The sequence below is a fragment of the Macaca mulatta genome, chromosome 3, assembly GCF_049350105.2.
Source record: "Macaca mulatta isolate MMU2019108-1 chromosome 3, T2T-MMU8v2.0, whole genome shotgun sequence".
Taxonomy (NCBI): Eukaryota; Metazoa; Chordata; class Mammalia; order Primates; family Cercopithecidae; genus Macaca; species Macaca mulatta.
In genome coordinates, this window is record NC_133408.1 from 191,049,726 (window position 1) to 191,072,264 (window position 22,539).

General features: G+C 45.5%; 1 protein-coding gene across 13 annotated transcripts in view; it reads right to left on the bottom strand.

The window, feature by feature from the left end:
• PRKAG2 (protein kinase AMP-activated non-catalytic subunit gamma 2) overlaps positions 1-22,539 on the bottom strand; it is a 326,330-nt gene that overhangs the window by 68,821 nt on the left and 234,970 nt on the right. For 6 of the 13 annotated variants that reach the window (XM_015135316.3, XM_015135315.3, XM_028846491.2 and 3 more), the window contains one exon: positions 9,685-9,754. The exons of 5 other annotated variants lie outside the window; for them this stretch is intronic. In XM_015135316.3, the coding sequence (XP_014990802.1) occupies positions 9,685-9,754 (70 nt within the window). Of the gene's footprint in view, positions 1-9,684; positions 9,755-10,194; positions 10,770-22,539 lie in introns of those variants that run through there. 2 more of the 13 variants (XM_077997755.1, XM_077997754.1) reach the window with 1 other exon arrangement.

Sequence of the window (22,539 nt, forward strand, 5' to 3'; positions counted from 1 at the left end):
TGTGCACCTTTGCGATTTTGCAATATAACGGATCTTTCTGTTGTGCGTCCTCTGGCGGTTTCTACCATGGCGTGCCATTGTTTTTACACTGTGTGACAGCACTGACAAGAATTACTACTGCAAATCAAAACACGAAAAAACCATTGGCAGAGCCATTACAATAAGTCACCAATAGATGTCAGGTAGGAAGCCAGTGTTCACCAAGGGAGACTACCCAAGGTACTCCGAGTTCAAATGGGAGGCAATGGAGAAGACAGACAGAAGCATCTAGACCAACCCTAGATCAGAACTGTTACAGCCTTTCTTGTGAGTTTGAGCAAATTAATACCCTTGAGCCTGAATTTCTTCATTTGTAAAATGGTGACACATCATCTTCCCTAAGGGCATTTCTCAGGAATAGGGATAAGCACAAACATCCAATCGCAAAAGCTGCCAACTGTCTGTGGCATACACACCTGTGTTCACACGGGGCAAAGTCTGACAGTGCAGAGGAACAGAATCGCTGGAATCGCTTAAAATTTTTGCTCGGTTTCTTCTTGTCTTCCTAGTCATCATCATAGTTACTGCTGATGGAGACTGTACTACATCCCAGGCCCTCTACTGCAGCGGTCCCCAATCTTTTTGGCAGGGACCGGTTTCGTGGAAGTCAATTTTTCCGTGGATGGGGGAGTGGGGGGGATGGTTTCGGGATGAAATTGTTCCACCTCAGATCATTTGGCATGAGTGAGAGTCTCGTAAGGAAGGCCGGGCACTGTGGCTCACGCCTATAATCCCAGCACTTTGGGAGGCTGAGGTGGGCAGATCACGAGGTCAGGAGTTCGAGACCAGCCTGGCCAACATGGTAAAACCCCGTCTCTACAAAAATACAAAAATTAGTTGGGCATGGTGGCAAGTGCCTGTAATCCCAGCTACTTGGGAGGCTGAGGTAGGAGAATTGCTGGAACCTGGGAGGTGGAGGTTGCAGTGAACCAAGATTTCGCCACTGCACTCCAGCCTGGGCGACAAAGCAAGACTCTGCCTCAAAAAAAAAAAAAAAAAAAAAAAAGAAAGAAAAAGAAAAGAAAAGCTCATAAAAAGTGTGCAGCCTAGATCCCTTGCTTGTGCAGTTCCCAATAGGGTTCGCGCTCCTAATCTAATGCTGCTGCTGATCTGACAGGAGGCCGAGCTCAGGAGGTGATGCTCGCTCGTCTGCTGCCCACCTGCTGTGTGGGCCGGTTCCTAACAGTAGTGGTCTGTGGCTAGGGGGTTGGGGACCCCTGCTCTAGTGGATGTCATGCCCATGTTATTTAATCCATATATAATCCTCCTGGCCAGGTACTATTATGTCCAAGTTACACATGAAGAAACCAAAGCTTTAAGTAACTTACTAAAGGTTTCACAGTCATTAAGTAGAAGAAAGGAGACTCTAAGGTGAATCCGACTCATGCTCTGAATTGCTATGGCTCTAATTACACATGCATTGAAAAAGGGGGGGTACATCGTATGTATAAGCTTCAAAGCTAGAGAAATCAATGTGAAGAATGAGAGTCAAGGAAAGGGGATAAAGAAGTGTGTTAGAATGCGCATGTGTGTACTGGGGAGGAGGTCTTGATGGAACAATGAAACATTCCACTTCCAAGAAAATGTGGAAAAGGATTCATAAAATAACAATTTATTGCTAGCAACTTCCTGTTAGTTACAAATGACCAAAGTACAACCTAAAATAAAATGAATCAGTTAGCATGATATTCAGAATACTCATTGATGTTATATAAATTCAGATACGTGGGAAACAGCTCCAAGTGGGACAGAAGGCAGCGTGTGTGTGTGTGTGTGTGTGTGTGTGTGTGTGTATGTATTTTTTGAGACAAGGTCTCGCTCTGTTGCCCCAGCTAGAATGCAGTGATGTCATTATGGTTCAGCGCAGCCTCAACCTCCTGGACTCAGGTGATCTTCCCACCTTCCATGCCTGGCTAATTTTTTGTATTATTTATTTATTTTTATAGAGACAGGGTTTCACCATGTTGCTGAGGCCAATCTCGAACTCCTGGACTCAAAAGATCCATCCACCTTGGCCTCCCAAAGTGCTGGGATTACAGGGTGAGCCACAGCACCCGGCCAAGGCAGCATACAAAACAGATTAAAAAGTGACTAAAATTTAGCCAGAAGGTTCCCAGACGAGTTCCCTTCCCCAAAATCGCTCTTCCCTTTTCATATCAGAGATGAACGTGACTCTGTTTCCCCTAACCTTAGCACAAGTGTAATCACGGCCATGAAAGGAAGGTGTCAAGGCGCTTTCCTCGGATGCCAGATTCCGCAGGCGAGCCGTCCCACTCTACCCACTTGCTACTGCCTTCGAGTTACTCAACTGCGAACGTCACAAGCCCTGACGTCACCGTATGGCGGAGAAGCCTTTCACACCTCCGGGGTTCACTCAGTCATTTCACTTCCTCTGTTGCTCCGCCCTCACTGCTCTTTGATTCGTGCACCGTCAACACAGCAAATGCATTTTCTCTCATTTCTCCAATGCCTCAAATAGAAATGCCTCATGTCTTTGTAAGAAATAACATTAACCACCTGAAGTATGGCAAGCCTAGGTGCCAGAGTAAAAGTATAAGCTCCGAAATACCTACGTTCATTTGTGTGACAAATGTTTACTGAAAACCAAGTTTCACTCATCCCGGTAGCCTCAAGACCGGGCAAATACTAAGTTTTCAGTCTCCATCGTCACAGAGTTTACCATGTAATGGCAAAGAAATAGGAGGGACTACTGGGAAATACAAAGAAGTGTGTCCCCCCAACAGCACCTATCAATTGTGAGGGATCATGAGACAGCATGGGAAGTCCTCATCGGGGCTTCTGGGAAGGCTTCCCTGAGGAAGTGGCATCTAACCTGAGACTTGGAGAAAACAAGCAGGTGGCCAAAAGAGAGGGAGGAACGATCCAGAGAGCAGGAGCTGTCTGTAAAGTCCGGCAGGCCTGGAGAAGCAAGGCAGTTTGAGGAAGCTGACAAAGGCCAGAGTAGCTGGAGGGAAATGCAAGGACAGAGGCACCAGGTGAGGCTGGGGAGGGAGAAGGGGGGGGCAAGGAGGGCGTGCCGGGAAGTGCGGACTCCTACAGGCGAAGGAAAAGTACCGGAGGCTTTAGAAATGAAAGTGACGGGATTAGAAATATGTTTGAAGGAAATATCTCCAACAGCAGCATGGCAAATTAATTGGAGGGGGCAGAGCAGGCGCTGGGAGAGCTCGGCTGCTAGAATGGTTCATAGGAAGATGACACTGACTGGGAGTGAGGGAGAGAGGTGAACAAGCCAGGAGCAGCAGCGAGGAGCTGTTCTCTTGGACCTGGAGTCAAACAGCTTTCCTGTTAGAACAGCTGGGAGGATGCGGGCATTTATGGAATCAGCCTGGTTAAAAAGAAAGAAAACAAACCGAAGAAGGAAGGGGAGGGAAGGAGATGGGCACAGAAAGATCAGTGTCAGGGGAATCTGAGCCCTGAAGGAGAGCACAACCTCCAGGGTGAGGGCACAGGATGAGATGCGGGCCTTGGACAGGGCAGCGAGGGGTCCATACCCTGCGCTGCAGGAGGAAAGGGAACTGCATGGGCTGTGAGTTATATCACAGGGGTCCGAAGCATGGGTAAGGACTCAGCTCAGCTGGCTGTGGGGTTCGAGCTGAACAGCAGTAGGGGCAAGAGGCCATTCTTCAACACATTCACCAGGAAGCAGAGAAAGTTCTGAGATGGGAGGTTTTGTGGCCCTAAAGCAATGGCCAGAGGTGCTCAATGCCCTGGGCCCTGATGACTTTCCAGCTGGTTCCAGTTACCTGCGAAGCCTGGTGACCAGTCCCACTTACAGATACCCCCGAATCCTCCCGGCACCGTCCACTGCTTAAACTAGTCAGGGATCTTCTGGCAACAAAACCTCTATCTACTCCAAGACAACTATCCTACCTCACCAAGTTGGAGACACCACCAAATGTGAAGTCACACCCTGACTGCAGAGATACTGAAATGTGTACCGAGACCCTACGGAATAGGGCAATATGTTACATACGGGGCCAGCTCCAGAGGAACAACTTTAATTACAGGGATGTCATACAATTGTACCTACTCATAATCCAGAGACAATAAGTCTCTTATCTACGAGGAGTGTGTGAACTCAGCAGGGAAGGGTAGAGTTTGGAAAGCAGATAATCACCTGAGCCTTCTCGTGTCATAAGTAATGATCAGCAAGTACCAGGCTGAGCCCACACACCTGCCACTTTGGTATCTCCACCAGCAGAGGTCAGTGCCCCGCAGCAGAGTCAAGAAACTTGCAAGCTGACTCTTGGCTGTGAGAGCCAAGAGACAAGGCAATAATTCAATAGATGACCACAAATACACAGACAGGCAATTCTCCCTTAAGCAAGTTCCAGCAGCTTCTAAGCCTTGTTTTCACTATGCTCCCCGCCCCGAGTCTTTTTTACACATTCTCCCCCTAACTGTACTAGCCCCACGACATTTTAATAGCACAGATATACAGTGTATTTATTCAGGTACCGTGGCCCTTCGGGTGGCCAAAACCCACTGTAACAGCTGCAATGGTTTTGTCTCCCAACAAGAACCGATCTCCACTTACTCAGGGTGTTGTGCACTCCAGCTGAGAGTGAATGAGTTTTGAGTGAACACACGTTTTTGTTTTGTTTATTTATAAAGAGTGATTATTGGTTGCTTTGAGGTCTGATTTTGGAGCTAGAGAGAAAAGCAAAAGATCAGCGAGTACCGGCCCCCTGGGTTTACAGAGAAAGCTCTTAATGACAGCAGCAACAACAAAACAAAGCCCCGAGACCTCACGGGTTGTCTGAGGAAATACAGGCACTTCATCACAGATCTGGGCCTGAATCCTGGGCCTCACTGAAAAACAATGCTTTCTTCCCCTCCTACGAAACGTGGCCCCTGCTTTTACCTATTTTGATCACTATAGGTGAGGTTGACCAGTTTTGCTAGAAACAAGCAAGACTGGCTGGGTGCAGTGGCACACCTCTATAATTCCAGCACTTTGGGAGGCTGAGGCAGGCAGATCACTTGAGGCCAGGAGTTCAAGACCAGCCTGGGCACCATGGTGAAACCCCATCTCTACTAAAAACACAAAACTTAGTCAGGCATGGTGGCGCATGCTTGTAATCCTAGCTACTCAGGAGGCTGAGGCATGAGAATTACTTGAGCCTGAGAGGTGGAGGTTGCAGTGAACCAAGATTGTACCACTGCACTCCAGCCTGGGCAACACAGCGAGACTGTGTCAAAAAAAAAACCAAAAAGGCAAGATTGAGGCAAGTTCTGGAAAGAGGATTCTACTTCATTGTTGTTGTTGTCTGAGACACAAAAATTACTCCAGGCTGAAGTACAGTGGTGCAACCATAAGCGCTCAGGTGATCTTCCCACCTCAGCCTCCTGAGTAGCTGGAACCCCAGGTGTGCACCACCATGCCTAGCTAATTTTTAAAATTTTTTATACAGACGGGGTCTCATCATGTTGCCCAGGGTGGTCTTGAACCCCCGGCCTTAAGCAATCTTCCTGCCTCTGTCTCCCAAAGTGCTGTGATTACAATGGTAAGCCACCACGTCCAGCCTGGATTCTACTTTGGAAAATCTTTGCAAGTGAAGAAGAATAAGACAGAATGGCTGAACTGGGATGAAATAAGCGGCAAATGAGGAGGAAGAGGAGACACAGTCAGTCTGGTAAGACACTCTCTGCTAAGAAGCAGGTAAAACTGCCACAGCAAGTTATCAAAAACTTGAAATAGCCCAACTCCTACGGCAGCTGGGAGAGAATGCAGACAGCTCTAAAGAGGCTGCAGACTTCGTGAAGTGGTGCCAGAGTAGAGCAGGTTTATTAATCATGGATAAAACTGCTGAATAATTACCTACTTCAAAAAGCATTTGTGAGTTGTGTTTAGGTGCTTACAAAGTACCCTGTGCTTGGTCCTGGTCAGTAAGTTAGTTCAAAGCAGTTAATACAGATAAACACAAACACAGCGAAGATGTGGTCGGTGTAACAATCACAAACGTAAAAAGCAAACACAGAAAGGGATTGCTGGCTGGGCACCATGGCTCATGCCTGTAGGTCCCAGTAGTTTGGGAGGCTGCAGTGGCCAGATCAGTTGAGCCCAGGAGTTTGAGACCAGCTTGGCCATCATAGTGAAACTCCATCTCTACTAAAGTACAAAAATTAGCCAGGCATGGTGGCATGAGCCTGAAGTCCCAGCTACTTGGGAGGCGGAAGCACTACTTGAACCCAGGAGGTTGAGGCTGCAGTGAACTGAGATCGCATCACTGTACTTCACCCCAGGTAAGAGTGAGACCCTGAGGGAGGGAGGGAGCAAAAAAAAAGGGAGGGGGGATTACTATGGGCAAGGCTTCTCATGCACAGAATCATTTCCTCCCCCAATATCCCCACAAAGTAACTACAAACACTTAATGAAATCATTGATATCTGAAGCACTGCTGAGAACTTGCTATAGGCACAGGGGAGAGAAAGGTGAATGCCAGAGAAGTACAGAAGTTATTCAGGGAAGGCCTCGGAGACCAGATAAGACTTGAGCTGCGCCTTGAAGTCTTACTAAGATCGGTGTGGCACGGAAAGCACGCAGCCCTAATCACGTGCCACCTCCTAAGGCACAGACACAGTGAGGGAAACACAGAGCAGGGGGCCGGCACACTATGAGGGCCAAATCTGGATTTTGGTAAAGAAGTTTTACTGGAGCCCAGCCCTGCCCATTGGATTGTGTTAGCTGCTTTCTGCTTTCTTACTACAAGGGTAAATTGAGTGGTTGCGACAGAAACTGAGACCATAACACCCACAAAGGCTAAAATATTTACTATCTGGCTCTTTACAGAAAAAGTTGGCCAGCCCATGTCCTGTTATTCCAAGAGGGGTCTGTGAACCCGCAGCAGCAGCAGCCCGTGTTAGGCATGTCCCACCCAGACCTAGAGAACTGGAATCGGCCTTTTAAAGAGATCTCTGGCTATTCTTATGCACAGAGAGGGAGGGCCACTGAGCCTGCGGAGTAAGAGAAGTCTGCACTTAACGGATATACAGACAGAGGAACTTGGTCAAGACTTTCCCATAGAGCAGTGAGGTCATCAAACCCACGCTTACTTACAACGTCGCTCTTGTGGTAAGAAGAGTTGACAGCAAAAAAGGGATGGCAGCTCCCGTCATAACCCAGGCCAAAGACGACCCAACTAGGTAGGGTGGAACTCAATCTTTCTTCCTAACCTCACCAGTGCTTCCAAGATGTTTCTAACAAATACAATATCAGTTATAACTTATTAGGAAACAGAAAAATCTTGTTAACGAAACTATGAATAATCATGTGTTTCTGCGTACAGCGAATCTATCTTGGTTGAAGCAATGCCTCCAGACCTCAATGCATACATGAAGACATTAATGGGGTATGACGGATGCTGAAAGATGAAATGAGGATCTCATCAAGGGCTCTCTATTATGTAAGATATTTAGAGGTGTAATATCTTACTGTTGGGACTTTTGTCCCTGCTAAATAAGTGTGAGATTCTGCTTGATACTCAATTTTCCTGTATTCTGGATGAATAAGCGATTTAAAGTTCAAAAGAAACAAAGCGGCATTTGGACTACCACGCCAACACTGTTCTTTCTTCCAGCTCAGCTCAGCTTCGAAGTCACTGTTTAACATTCTGCCTCCTTAAGAATCTAGAAAAGTTTGACAGGGTTATTCGTGGGATTCAGTGTGCTTCAAAAGAATGACAGACAGCAATACAGATAAAAATAGATGGATGAAGAGGGGAAATTCCTTTCTTAGATGCTTAGGTTTAATACTTTACATTCATTACATTGGCAGACACAATGCAAAAGAAAAAAAAAGAGTATATATCTGCTTAGAGAAATGCATAATTAAATCAATAAATCTCAAGTAAGAAGAAGAAAAGGGACAGGACACCAAATCTGTGTTGAGAAGAATCTCTTGTGTTGAGATTCATTACTAAAAGTCTTAAAAAGCTCATGAATTCAGTACAAGCTTAATGGCACTTAAGCAATAATAGTAACTAACATTTATGAAGTACTCACTATGGGTTTACACTGTTTTTAAATGCCATGATACGGATTGTCTCATTTAATCCTCAAAACCCTGATATTAGCTCTATTTTAGATATGAGAAAACCAAGGCACAGAGAGGTTAAGTAACTTGTCCAAGGTCACACAGCTAAATAAGTAGTAGCGGTTCCTCTCGAACAGAAGCTGCTCTCTAGTCTCTTCTTGCCTCCCTGTTAACATGCAAAAATTGTAAATGTAAAAGATTGTCATTCTTACTAACACAAGAGACAAAACCCTGGTGATTTAGACATTCAAAGTCTCATGGAACGGGCACACCATTCCACCCTGTGGACAGTGGCCAAGATTTGGCCTGCAATATAATAAAAGTGAGGAATAGTGAGATGGGTTCGAATGAAGACCCTGGATTATTTTTCTGTAGGATGAAATGCAAATTAAGTCCGGTAAAATTCTGAAATGCATCATTTGTTACCAATAAATATGGACAAACACTTTTAATGACAATGACTATGAACGTATTCTCTTCCAGCTAACGTGTTTGTGAAATGCTGCAGTGAATCTAAAAGATAACAGGCACCCGGCTAATTCTATTGGGTTAACACGTCCATGCTGGCTGTGCAGGCTTATTTAAGTAATTGCCTGACTGTGAATGAACAGAGGTATTAAAGTAAAGTTGGCACAAGGGACAGCATCCACATGGCACATTCTTTGTCTCGAGAGCTTTATTCTATCCATACTCCCGGAAAAAAGAGAAGTTGCTAAATAAATAATGGAAGCACACAAGACAGTGTGAAGAAGGCCTTTTCAAGTCCTCGAATTGTCAAGCATCTTATATAAAGTTCTTTCCCGACTTTGAGCTCATCACATTTCATTTTACATATTAATTTTGCATAAGAGCAAGCTCATCCCCTTCAAATGTTAACAGCTTCAAAATAAGATCCTGGTGAAAGCTCGTCACATTCCATTTTAAATATTAATTTTGCCAAAGAACGACCTCGTGCCTTTCAAATGTTGACAGCCTCAAGATAAGATCCAAGTTATTTACCTGTAAGACACAAGAAGACAGGAGAGGGGAAAAAACAACCGAGAGGAGAGGCGACAGAAATGACGGAGTGAGAGGGTCGCCTGAACTCAACACCGATTCAATAAGCCTCTTCAGGTTTTCCTATTTAACTTTCCCCATTAAAAAAGAAGACACACCCTGCCGGTGGTATCTTCACAGGCACAGATAAGGGCACCAGTCTACGATTAAGGGTCTGGACTGTGGGTATGATTCGGGGTTGCCTCCGAGTGCATGGTGACAAGCACAAACAATTAGCGCTCCCTGACACCTTGCTCTAATTCGAGTTCTGCGAGTAAGGACAAAAGGGCCGCCCATCCGTGCGGATGCCTGGCTGCGGGCTGCGCTCTGGGAGCCCGGCTCGCGTCCCCTCCGCGGACGCCCGGTACCCCGCAGCCCGAGCTCGCCGGCGCCCGCCTCCCCGCCCTGGTCCCTGCCCCGGCCTCCGGGCTTCCGCAGGACGCAACTCGCCGTGGGGCTGCGCCGGAGACGGGGCGCGGGGTCCCCGGGGGTCCAGGTCCTCGGGCGGCCGGGCCGTGGGAGCGCCGGGCCGGCGGCGGGCGGGGCGCACTCACCTTCGTCCTCGAACTCCAGCTTCTCCAGCATGCCGGCTTCCGCGGGTCCCGGGGCCGCCGCCAGCGCCGCCTGAGGGGGAGGAGGAGGACAGCGATCAGCATGAGCTGCGGCGCTCGTCCCCGGCCGGCGGGCTCGCGGCCGGCCGAGCTCTCGGGCCTGGCTCTGCCGCGCCGCCGGGAGGAGGGGCCTGGCGGGGGACGCGGGCGGCGGGGGCCGGGGGCGGAGCGGGCGCGCGGCCCCCACCCGCCCGAGGCCGCCGCCGCCGCCGCCGCAGGTGGCGCGGCCGCGGCCCGCGTGCCCCTCCGCGAGTGGGACACGCCGCTCCCCCCCGCGCCTTGGTACGGCCCGCCCGGGAGGAAGCGTGGGAAGGGACCCGGGAGCCCGAGGGCGGTCGCGCCTGGGCCCGGGGCGCCCCCTTCCGGACGCGGCCAGCGTCCTCCCCTCCGCGCGGCCACTGGGAGAGGCCCGCGGCCCGCCCCCCCGCTCCCACGCCCCCCAGTGCCGCTCACCTTCCCAGCACCGGCGGCCGCGCAGGCTCCACCTGCGCAGGTGTGGGCTCTGCGGCGCGGGGGCGGGGAGAGGGGCTGGAGGCTGCAGAACGCCCCGGGGCGCCAGCTAGGGAAGCCTTTCTCGCTTTCCTCTTCCCTTTCCAAATTTTAGATATAACTGCCCATCCCTGGCCCCCTTAACAAAAATCGTTCCGTTGGCTGCACGTATTGTAGATGCACTTTGTCGCTATCCATTTTTTTTTTCCGCCAACATGGAACTCTTAATTCGCGTCCTCTCTTCGAGCCGAGTGTCTTCTCGGTTGGGGAACCGCTGCCAAAAGCGTACACACGCTGAATCTGGCCCTGGCCGCTCAGGAGCTGGGTATCTGAGTCTCTACTATGGCCAACTCAGGTTGGCAGGCGGCGCGGCCAGCAGCCACTAGCTGCCTGGAAGGGCAGGACAGGCCCAGAGGGGACCGAGGTCCCTGGCCCCACGGCCCATCCCTGCAGAGTGCACTGGAGCCGCGAATGCGATTAGCTCCAGCACCGATTAGGGCTGAACGGAGCTTGGCCCTAGCGCTCTTGCAAGCCGGGCCTGAAAGAGGAAGTCCTGAAAATGCCTCTCGTTTTGCTTTGTCATCTTACTTGCGCCAATCCCTAAATCTTAAACCCCTTTAAATAAGAAAAGGGGTGGGGAGAGAGAAAGAAAACAAAGCTAAGATGTTTCATGGTAAAAAGCTACAGCAGACATCATACTTCCTAGTGAAAGACTGCTTTCCCTACGAGGTTCAGAAACCAGGCCAAGGTGTCTGCTCTCACTAACCCTATTCAACATGGTTCTAGAAGTACTAGGCCCTGCAATAAGGCAAGAAAAGGAAAGAAAACGCATACAGATTGGAAAGGAAGAAAAACACCTATGCAGATAACATAAGTTATCTACATACAAAATCCCAAAGAATCTACAAAAGAAAAAGAGAAAACAGTCTCCTGGAACTAGTGAGTTTGGTAAGATCATAGCATACAGGATCAACACAGAAAAATCAATCACATTTCTACAAACCAACAATGAACACATGGAAAAATATTTAAAACAATATCACTTATTAATACAATCACTTCAAAGAAAATTAATACTTAGGCATAAACTCAAGAAACCATGTATAGTAGCTGTATGCTGAAAATCACAAAATGTAATGAGAGAAGAGCTAATAAATGGAGAGACATTCCTGAGTTGGAAGCCCTAACATAGTAAAAATGACAGTTCTCCCCCAGATTAATCTTTTGGTTTAATGCAATTGCTACCAAATTCGTTTTTTTTTCCTTTTAACATAAATAAGCTTATTCTAAAATATATATGGAAAGGCGCAAGCTCTAGAATTCTTTATTTATTATTTTTTTGAGATGGAGTCTTGCTCTGTCACCCAGGCTGGAGTGCAGTGGCGCGACCTCAGCTCACTGCAAGCTCTGCCTCCTGGGTTCACGCTATTCTCCGGCCTCCGCCTCCCGAATAGCTGGGACTACAGTAGAATGCTTTAATCTTGAAATAGCTCAATATTAAAGCAAACTATATAGATACAGCAATCAAGACAATGGTATTGGCAGAAGAATAGATTTAATAATCAATAGAAATAAATAGAAAACCCAGAAATAGACCCATGCAAACATGGCAAACCAATTTTTGATGGAGGTGTAAAGGCAATAGAACTGGAGTAATTGGATATCAAAAGGTAAAAATACAAAAACAAACCTCAACCTAAGCCTTGCGTTTTACACAAAAATGAGTTCACATTAGATTGTGAACTTAAAACTATGAAACTTTTTGGAGAAAATCTTTGGGAACTGGGGCTAGGCAAAAGTTAGACTTGACACCAAAAACACAGTCCATAAAAGGAAAAACTGATAAATGGACCTCATTAAAATTTAGAATTTTTGCTCTGTGAAAGACCCTGTTAAGAGGATGAAAAGAAAAGCTACACAGTAGGAGAAAATACTTGCGATCCACATAGCCAATAAATTACTAGCACACTGCCTATGGGTTAGCCCTGCTCTCCAATAAATAGCAAAAATAAAATTAAAATGTCTGGAATACATAAATACTATCAATATTAAACAGAAAAAGGAGAAAATAATCAAATTAGAACATAGGCAAATGACACAGAGCTATTTCACCAAAAAAGATACACAGATGGCAAATTAGTGTATGAAAAGATGTTCAAAGTCATTGATCATTATATAAATGTAAATTAAAACCACAATGAGATACCACTACACAACTGTTAAAATGGCTAAAATCTTAACAGTAACAACACCAAATGCTGGTGAGGATGTGGAGAGATGGGATCACTTCTACACTGCTGGTGGGAATGCAAAATGGAACCATTGCTTTTTTTTTTTTGAGACAGGGTCTACCTCTGTGGCCCAGGCTGGAGCACAGTGGAATGATCTCAGCTCACTGCAACCTCCGCCTCCCAGGTTCAAGCAATTTTCCTGCCTCAGCACAGATCAGCTAATTTTTGTATTTTTAGTAGAGATGAGGTTTCACCATATTGGTCAGGCTGGTCTTGAACTCCTGACCTCAGGTGATCTGCCTGCCTTGGCCTCCCAAAGTGCTGGGATTATAGGCGTGAGCCACTGTGACCAGTCGAAAACCACCACTCTTAAAAACAATTTGGCAGTTTTTTATAAAACTAACCATGCAACTACCATATAACACATCAGTTGTACTCTTGGGCATTTATCCCAGGGAAATGAAAATTTACATTTACACAAAAACTTGTACATGAATGTTCATAGCAGCTTTATTTGCAACAGTGCGAACTGGAAATAACAGATGTCGTCCAATGGATGAATGGTGAAGCAGGCTGTGGTAGGTCCATCTATACCATAAAATACTACTCAGCAAGAAAAAGGAAGCAACTATTGACACATACAACAACTTGGATAGATCTCCAGGGAATTATGCTGAGGGGGAAAAAGCCAATCCTAAAAGGTCACATACTGTATGATTCCATTTATATTATAGTCTAGAAATAAAATGGTCAAAATGGAGGAACAGATTAGTGGATGCCGCAGATCAGGGGCTGGGGTAGGGGGCCAGAGGTGCCTATGGCTGTAAGAGATCTTTGTGGTGACTGAACTGTTCTACATCTTGACTGTATCAATGTCAATCTCCTGCTTGTGATATCACCCTGTATTTTTCCCTATGAGCCAGGCCAAGCTGATTTAATTCTATGGAGGAAATGACAACAAAAATCTTTTTTTTTTTTTTTTTTTTGGAGACGGAGTCTTGCTCTGTTGCCCAGGCTGGAGTGCAGTGGTGCAATGTTGGCTCACTGCCAGCTCTGCCTCCCAGGTTCATGCCATTCTCCTGTCTCAGCCTCCTGAGTAGCTTGGACTACAGGTGCCCACCACCACGCCCAGCTAATTTTTTGTATTTTTTTTTTTAGTAGAGATGGGGTTTCACTGTGTTAGCCAGGGTGGTCTTGATCTCCTGACCTCAAGTGATCCACCTGCCTCAGCCTCCCAAAGTGCTGGGATTACAGGCGTGAGCCACTGTGCCTGGCCAAAGAGTCTTTATTGAAATATAATTCACATACCATAAAATAACTCACCATTTAAAGTGTACAGTCCAATGATTTTCAGAATATTCATAATTGTGCAACTATCTAAGTTTACATTTTCATCATCCCAAAGAGACAGCTTGTACCCATTAGCAGTCACTTCCCATTACCTGCTCAACCCCGACACCCATCCCTAGGCAACCATTTCCTGTCTCTATGGATTTGCCAATGCTGGGCATTTCTCATCAATGGGATCATACAATAGGTGGTCTTTTGTGACCAGCTTCTGCTTAATGTCAGGGCCCGTTCACATTGTAACACGGATCAGCACTTGATTTCTGTTTACTGCTGAAAGATACTCTGTTGTGTGGACACACACGTTGTTTATCCTTTTGTCAGCTGATGGGCACTCAGGTGGTTTCCACTTTTTGGCTATGGTGAAAATGCTCCTATGGACATTCCTGTGCAAGTGTTTGTGTGGACACGTGTTTCATTTCACATACACAGGAGTGGAATTGCTGGGCCACAGGGTAACTCTATGTTTAACATATATATTTTTTTTAAATTTATTTTTGAAACGGAGTCTCATTCTGTCGCCCAGACTGGAGTGCAGTGGCGCAATCTCAGCTCACTGCAACCTCTGTCTCCTGGGTTCAAGTGATTCTCCTGACTCAGCCTCCTGAGTAGGTGGAACTACAGGTGCGCACAACCATGCTTAGCTAATTTTTGTATTTTTAGTAGATATGGGGTTTCACCATGTTGGCCAGGCTGGTCTGAAACTCATGACCTCAAGTAATCCACCCGCCTCAGCCTCCTAAAGTGCTGGGATTACAGGCGTGAGCCACCACACCCAGCCTCTCTACATTTAATATTTTGAGGACCTGCTGAACTGTTTTCCAAGGTGGCTGCACCATTTTACATTTTTACCAGTAATGTATGAGGGTTCCAGTTTCTCCTGTACTGTTTAGTTCTGCAAGATGTTACCACTGCGGGGAACTAGGTAAAGGGTACACAGGACCTCTCTGCATTATTTCTTACAACTATATGTGAATATACAGTTATCTCAGAGTAAAAAGTTTAATTTTTAAAAAGTTTGGTGGCACACAGGAAGTATCTCTTGTTCTATTTTTAAGTCTATGCTTTTGTTTCTTGCAATAATTTTAGTATAATTTTAAAAAATTCTTACCGGTGTTTCTGATAAGCACCATCAATTTCACCTGTAATCGTGATGGGTTGTTTTTTGGGAGGCAGAAATGGGCAGCAAGTGGCAGTATGCCAGGAGGACTGCAAAAGTGGTTCACAGACTGAAAAGACCTATAAACCATCACTAAGAGGTTGGTAGAGAGTAGAAATTGAAACAATTAATGTTTTATGCAATTCCACTTGATAATGGGTGTACAGGAGTAGCCTAAAATAAAAACGTTTATATATAATGTGCTAGTGGGATTGAATTTATTTCCACAGGTTTTTCACTTAGTAAGACATCTCATGTTTTCTTCCTTAGAAAGGAGGCTAGTCATAGAAGAACAGAAAAAGTCATGAGATTTTTTTTTTTTTATAGCACACTAAGTCAATTTCAGGAATTTGACGGCTTTTACTTTTTAGGTATGTACATTAACGTGCAGAGTCAAAAGACAGATGGATTTGTCAGCACACAGAACTTGAAGCTGGTGGTCGTCAGTTGCCCTTTTATGGCAATGTTTTCTTAAAGTCTTAACAGACTTATGCCAGACTTAATTTTAGCTATTTCAGGCAGGCAGGGAAAGCCGGGAGAAGAGGCGAAGGGAGGGGAAGGGCGTGGGCAATGTCATGCAAGCAGAGAGAAGGGGCTTGCACTTGTGACACCAACTCATGTCTCGAGCCATCAGCATCAGGGATGTTTGATGTAGCAAAAACAGACCAAATCCACCACCCAAACCCTCCTGATAATCCAGACCGATCTCTCCAGGGAGAACAAAATGGGCCTACCATGGCAGGGAGGCACTGGGTCCTGCTAACAGCCTGGCGCAGTTCCACCACAGGGAACATTTCTATTTGTATAACATCAGCCAGTCTGAGGTTACTGGACTTTAGTGTGGTGGGAGGGAACAGAGGGACCCAAGTTGGACTTTATTGAGAGAATGAGAAACACGGAGCCACCACAAGTGTGACTTCTTGGTTGGTAAAAATTGCTAAATCATTGGCTGGGCGCGGTGGCTCATGCCTGTAATCCCAGCACTTTGGGAGGCCGAGGCGGGCAGATCACAAGGTCAGGAGATCGAGACCATCCTGGCTAACATGGTGAAACCCTGTCTCTGCTAAAAATACAAAAATTAGCGGGGCGTGGTTGCACGCACCTGTAGTCCCAGCTACTCAGGAGCCTGAGGCAGGAGAATCACTTGAACCCGGGAGGCAGAGCTTGCAGTGAGCTGAGATCGCGCCACTGCACTCCAGCCTGGTGACAGAGTGAGACTCTGTCTCAAAAAAAAAAAGAAAAAAAAGAAAAGAAAAGAAAAATCTAAATTATTAAGGTGTGTCTCACATAGTTGTGCCCAGGTGCAGCAAAACACTGTATTTTGAATGACTATCAGAAGGGAAAACTTCAGCCTGAAAACTTAATCATAAAACGACTGCCAAAAAAGCACTCCTTTATGCACAGAGGTCGGATATGAGTTTGCTCTGCCTCTTAAAAAGAAGTCTTAAATAGCTCCTGCAAGAAATAAATCAGCCTCAAATATTGGGTAAGGAGCTCCTGAATAATTTAGCATACAAAACTCTCAGTTTCTGTGCATCCTGCTGTCTTCCTTGAGCTCCACTCTGCTCTGCAAGGGCGTCCTCCAAAGGGAAAAGAAGGACGTGAAACCCCCTGGATGTTGGACAGGAGCTGCACGTGCACTCTGCTCCCATTCCCACTGGGCATTCTCCAAGCACCTCCAACCCACCACTGTGCCTGGCACGTCCAGGTCTCAGTCCCAGCCCAGCGCTCTCCTGAGCTCCACACTGCCTCCTGCTCCATCTCCATTGGAGTTTTCTACACCAACGCAGATGCAGTTTATCTAAAACTGTGCCCCAGTCCTCTCATCTTGTCGTCTTGGTTTCTTTTAAGGCAATCCACTTGTCTCTCTCCCCACTACACCTACCCTGGTTCAGGCTTCCATTTTCTCAGGCTTGGCCAGCGGGGCAGCTTTGGCTCCTCCAGTCTTGCCCCCTTTCCAGTCTATTTGCTTCTGTGTAGCCAGAGTGCCTATGATAGTTAACTTTGAATCCAGTCATCTTTACTGGATTAAGGAACCCCTAGAGAACTGGTAAAGCATTATTTCTGGGTGTGTCTGTGCAGGAGTTTCCAGAGACTGGCATGTGGGTCAGTGGACTGAGTGGGGAAGATCTGCCCCCAGTGTGGGCAGGCACCATCTAATTAGCTGGGGGCCTAGAGAGAACAATAAAGGTGACAGAGGATTTCCTTGCTCTTTCTCCTGGAGCTGGGACACTTTCCTCTTCCTGCTCTTGGGCATCAGAACTCCAGGCTCTCCTGTCTTGACACTGGGACTTAACAGCAGCAGCCTCCTGGTTCTCAGGCCTTTGGCCTTGGACTGAGAATTACACCACTGGCTTCTCTGGTTCTGAGGCTTTCAGACTTGGACTGAGCCATGCTACCATTACCTGCATCCCAGGGACTCCAGCTTGGAGATGGCCTGCCGTGGGACTTCTCAGCCTCCATAACTGCATGAGGCAATTCCCCCAGTAAATCCCCCCTCACCTAACAATCAATCAATCAATCAATCTATCAATCATCTATTATCTATCTAGCTACCTACATACCTATCATCTATCACCTGTTGGCTCTGTCTCTCTGAAGAACCTTGACTGATAGAGTGACCTTTTAAAACTGCAGTCTTGGCCAGGCATGGTGGCTCACACGTATAATCCCAGCACTTTGGGACGCCAAGGCGGGTGGATCACCTGAGATCAGGAGTTCAAGACCAGCCTGGGCAACATGGTGAAACCACGTCTCTGTCTCTACAAAAAAAAAAAAAAAAAAAATTAGCCGGGTGTGGGGCATGCACCTATAATTCCAGCTACTCGGGAGGCTGAGACACAAGAATTGTTCGAACCTGGGGAGGTGGAGGTTGCAGTAAACTGAGATCATGCCACTGCACTCTTGCCTGGGTGACAGAGTGAGACTCTGTCTCAAAAAAAACCAAAAACAAAACAGACTTATTTTTCTCTCACTTAGAACCACTCAACGGCTCTCAGCAATCTTTAGGATTTTCTTGGCAAACTCCTGAGCTGGGGGGAAGGGCCTGATTATTTATTCACCTTCTCTTGCCATGTCCCTCTGTGTACCCCACACCTGAACCTTAAGGCATTGTCCTGGAATAGACCATACACTCACTGCTGTAAGGGTTTCTGAGCATTCTGGCCTCCCCCTGTTACTTCCTCCATTCCTTGGCTAGCTCTTACTATTTTTAAAGATTCAGCTCAATCTTTCCCTGAACGCCTTTCCTGATTCTTTTCTTTCACTCTTCTTTTCCTCCCTCCCTCCGCTTCCTTCCTTCCCTGATTCACGACCTTTTCTCACAACTTGCCTGGTTAATTACTTCTCTGAACCCACATGCTTCCATATGGCACTTAACACACTGGCTTGGGATTTACTTTTATGTTTCCTCTTAAGTCCCACATTGCTCTCTGAAAGGAAAGAATGACTCATCATCTTTGTATTGCCTGTGTGTGACACATAGTAGGCACTCAAAAAATATTTGAGTGAAATGAATTGTTCATTCAGACATCCATTAAAACTTGGTAGGGAAACAGTTGAGTTTAGTAGCATAAATGGGTTTAGAAGTTATTTCACTCAATTTACTCATGCTTCCCTTGGACCTCATTCCTGTTTGGAAATCATTATAGTCACTTTCCGTGTAGTGTTGGAATTAACATTTTGAAGGAAAAAAAGTGACTGTGCTAAGAAATGATGGCAGGACAGTTTTTATTGTAATAGATTCTATCTGAGGACCAAAGTTCGCTGGCACTATGAGATCCTGGCATGGATACTGGCTGAGAGATTTGCCAGCTCTTGCCACCACCCTACAATTTCAATTTCCTTGTTTCCTTCTTTCTTTTCTCTCTCTCTTTTTTTTTTTTTTTTTAGATGGAGTCTCCCTCTGTTGTCAGGCTGGAGTGCAGTGGCACGATCGTGGCTCACTGTAATCTCTGCCTCCCTGATTCAAGCGATTCCCCTGCCTCAGCCTCCCAAGTAGCTGTCACTACAGGCACGCACCACCACACCCAGCTAATTTTTTGTATTTTAGTAGAAACGAGGTTTCACCACGTTGGCCAGGCTGGTCTCAAACTGTTGACCTCAAGTGATCCACCCACCTCAGCCTCCCAAAGTGCTGGGATTACAGGCGTGAGCCACCAGACCCGGCCCTTTCTTTCTTTTTTGAGAGACTGGGTCTTGCTCTGTCATCTAGGCTGGAGTGCAGTGGGGCAATCATAGCTCACTGGAATCTTGAACTCCTGGGCTCAAGTGATTTTCCCATCTCAGCCTCCCAAGTAACTGGGAGTGCAGGCACGTGCCCCTATACCCGGCTAGTGTTGCCCAAGCTGCTCTCAAACTCCAGGGCTCAAGCGATCCTCTTGCCTCAGGCTCCCAAAGCACTGGGATTATAGGCATGAGTGACGTCACCTGGCCAACTTTAGTTTCTGTTAAGGGAAGACAATTGATTTTTAAAAGTAGTGTAGAAATTCGAAAAAAATCTCAAATATATATTCAACACTATAAGCATTAATTCTTGGCCAGATTACAGCTCATGTCTGTAATCCTAGCACATTGGGAGGTTGAGGTGGGAGGATCACTTGAGCCCAGGAGTTTGAGACCAGCCTGGGCAATACAGGGAGGCCCCATCTTTAAAAAAAGAGGCGGGGGGGTTTGGGCGCAGTGGCTCACGTCTGTAATCCCAGCACTTTAGGAGGCCAAGGCGGGTGGATCACGAGGTCAGAAGATTGAGACCATCCTGGCTAACATGGTGAAACATCGTCTCTACTAAAAATACACACACCCACACACAATTAGCCAGATGTGGTGGCAGGCACCTATAGTCCCAGCTACTCAGGAGGCTGAGGCAGGAGAATGGCGTCAACCCAGGAGGCGGAGCTTGCAGTGAGCCGAGATCGCCACTGAACTCCAGTCTGGGCAACAGACTGAGACTCCATCTCAAAAAAACAAACAAAAAACAAAACAAAACAAAATGTAGCTGGGCATAGTGGCTCATGCCTGTAGTCCCAGCTAGCTACATAGGAAACTGAGGTGGGAGGACTGCTTGAGTCCAGGAGTTCAAGGCTGCAGTGAGCTGTGATCACGCCACTGCCCTCCGGCCTAGGCAACAAAGTGAGACCACCCCACTCCCCAGAAAGAAGTGTATTAATTCTGTTGATTGTTTTTAATCAATATATTTGGAGAAAAGGTTTTGTTCATTTTGATATCTTTCTAAATAACAGTTTCAGATGCTATAAAAATTAGTTCCTCCCTAACATTTATTTAAGATTTTCTTTAAAGATAATTTATTCCCCAGTATCTTTTCAGAGAGAGTGGCAACCACTTTGTACAGCTCAAGTCAGCTGGAAACATGTTTCAAAGGAAGTGTTATTAAACAAAAGGTGAAGAAAATTGATTAACCTAAAAAGTCCTTTGTCTGGATTCTCTATGTTAAATTATCTTCGAATTTCCAAAATAGGAGACAATGGTAAGCTTTTGAAGACAGTCATTCATTCAGCAAATACTTACTTAATATGGGCTATGTGCCAGGAACCAGGGTAGTTGGTTAATAAAATAACTGTTGAACGAACATGTCCTGGCATGCCTAGAAACTGGCATAGAAGATATAAAGAAGGAGCTCGACAAACATGGAGAATCAGCATCATTGGCTTGCTACCCTTCAAATTCATTAGTTACAGTCTGAAATGTATACATCTCTTGCCTTTCGCAAATAAATCCATTTTTTTTTGCCAATCAAAATATTTTATTATTAGCTTTGTGTTTAACATGACTTATTGGGAGGTGAATACTTATATTCTCTTGTAGGTTGATAACTCTTAGTATTGTCTTATAATACTTCGCAAATAAAAAAATAAGTATTGCTCACCAAGTTCACCTAACCTTTCAATTCTTAATACAGCCAAGTCACAAACTTTGAAATATGTTGTATCTATATTAGAATGCAACACACAGAATTATATAGTGTCACAAGGCACTCTCTCTATTCTCTGCTCCCTCCCCTGCAACTGATCTATTATTCATTAACCCTTTCCAGAACAGATCACTGTTAACTGTTTTTCAGCCCCTTTAAATCCCATATTGGGTGGAAGCTCTATTCCTAAATTGATGAAAAATTACAAACATGATTGAGACAGAATACTTCCACTTCGGTTCTGCTCTACATACTGTGATCAAAAGGAAGTACAATATTCCAGCTGAAATTAAAGGGACCCCCTAATGCCTCCACCACATCTTCTACATTCTGGAGACTTCTGTGGTCTTCATTTACTATCCAGTGTTACGTAGCTACTTATGGTGGATTAGAGTGAACTGCGGACACAGAGCCAAGGAAATGGAGAAGCAGGATCTTCGTACCTTATAATGTAAATCCTTTAAAGAATGACTTGTAGTGTCCCTTTTTATTGTGGTGCAATTTACCTATAATAAATGATTTCTATTCCAAGTGTACAATTTGATGAGCTAGGATGAAATCACCAGTATATGTATACGATGGAATACTATTCAGTCATAAAAAGCAATAAATTAACAGCATTTGCAATGATCTGGATGAGACTGGAGATTATTCTTCTAAGTGAAGTAACTCAAGAATGAAAAAGCAAACATTGTATGTTCTCACTGATATGTGGGAAGCTAAGCTATGAAGACGCAAAGGCATAAGAATGATACAATAGACTGTGGAGACTTGGAGGGAAGAGTGGAAGAGGGGCGAGGGATAAAAGATTACAAATATGGTGCAGAGTATACTGCTCAGGTGATGGATGCACCAGGATCTCACAAATCTCCACTAAAGAACTTACTCATGTAACCAAATACCACCTGTATCCCAATAACTTATGGAAAATAAAATTTAAAAAGTAAATATTAAAGAGAAAAATTAAAAAATAAAATGTAGAGAAAAAAACATTTTTTATCACTCCAAAAGTTTGCTTATGCTCCTTTGTGCTTCATCCCTTCTTCCAGGCAACCACTCATCTACTTTTTATCACTATATCACTATAAATATTTCCTAGAATTTTGTGTATATGGAATCATACAGTATATGTGCTTTCGTTCCGGGATTATTTCACTTAGCATAATGATTTTGAGATTCATGTCACTCAGTATACCAGCAGTTTGTTCATTTCTATTGCTAAGTAGCATCCCATTCTATGGATAGACCCCATTTTGTCTATTCATTCACCTGTTGATGGACATGTGGGATAGTTTCACTTTTTGACCATTGGGAATAAAGCTATGATCATTTGTGGTCAAATCTTTGTAGGAATATACTTTCATTTCTCTTGGGCAAATACCAAGGAGTAGAATGGCTGAGTCATTTGGTAGGTGTGTGTTTAACATGACAAACCGCCCCTTTCGCAGACTGGCTGTACCATTTTACATTTCTGCCCACAGTGGTCAAGAGTTCCAGTTGCTCCATGTCCTCATCAACGCTTGGTATGGTCTTTTAACATTTTTTGTCATTTTATTCATTCCAGTGGGTGTATAGGTTTCTTGCTATGGGTTTAATGTACATTTCCTTGAGGACAATGATATATTTTTGTGTTTATTGGTAAT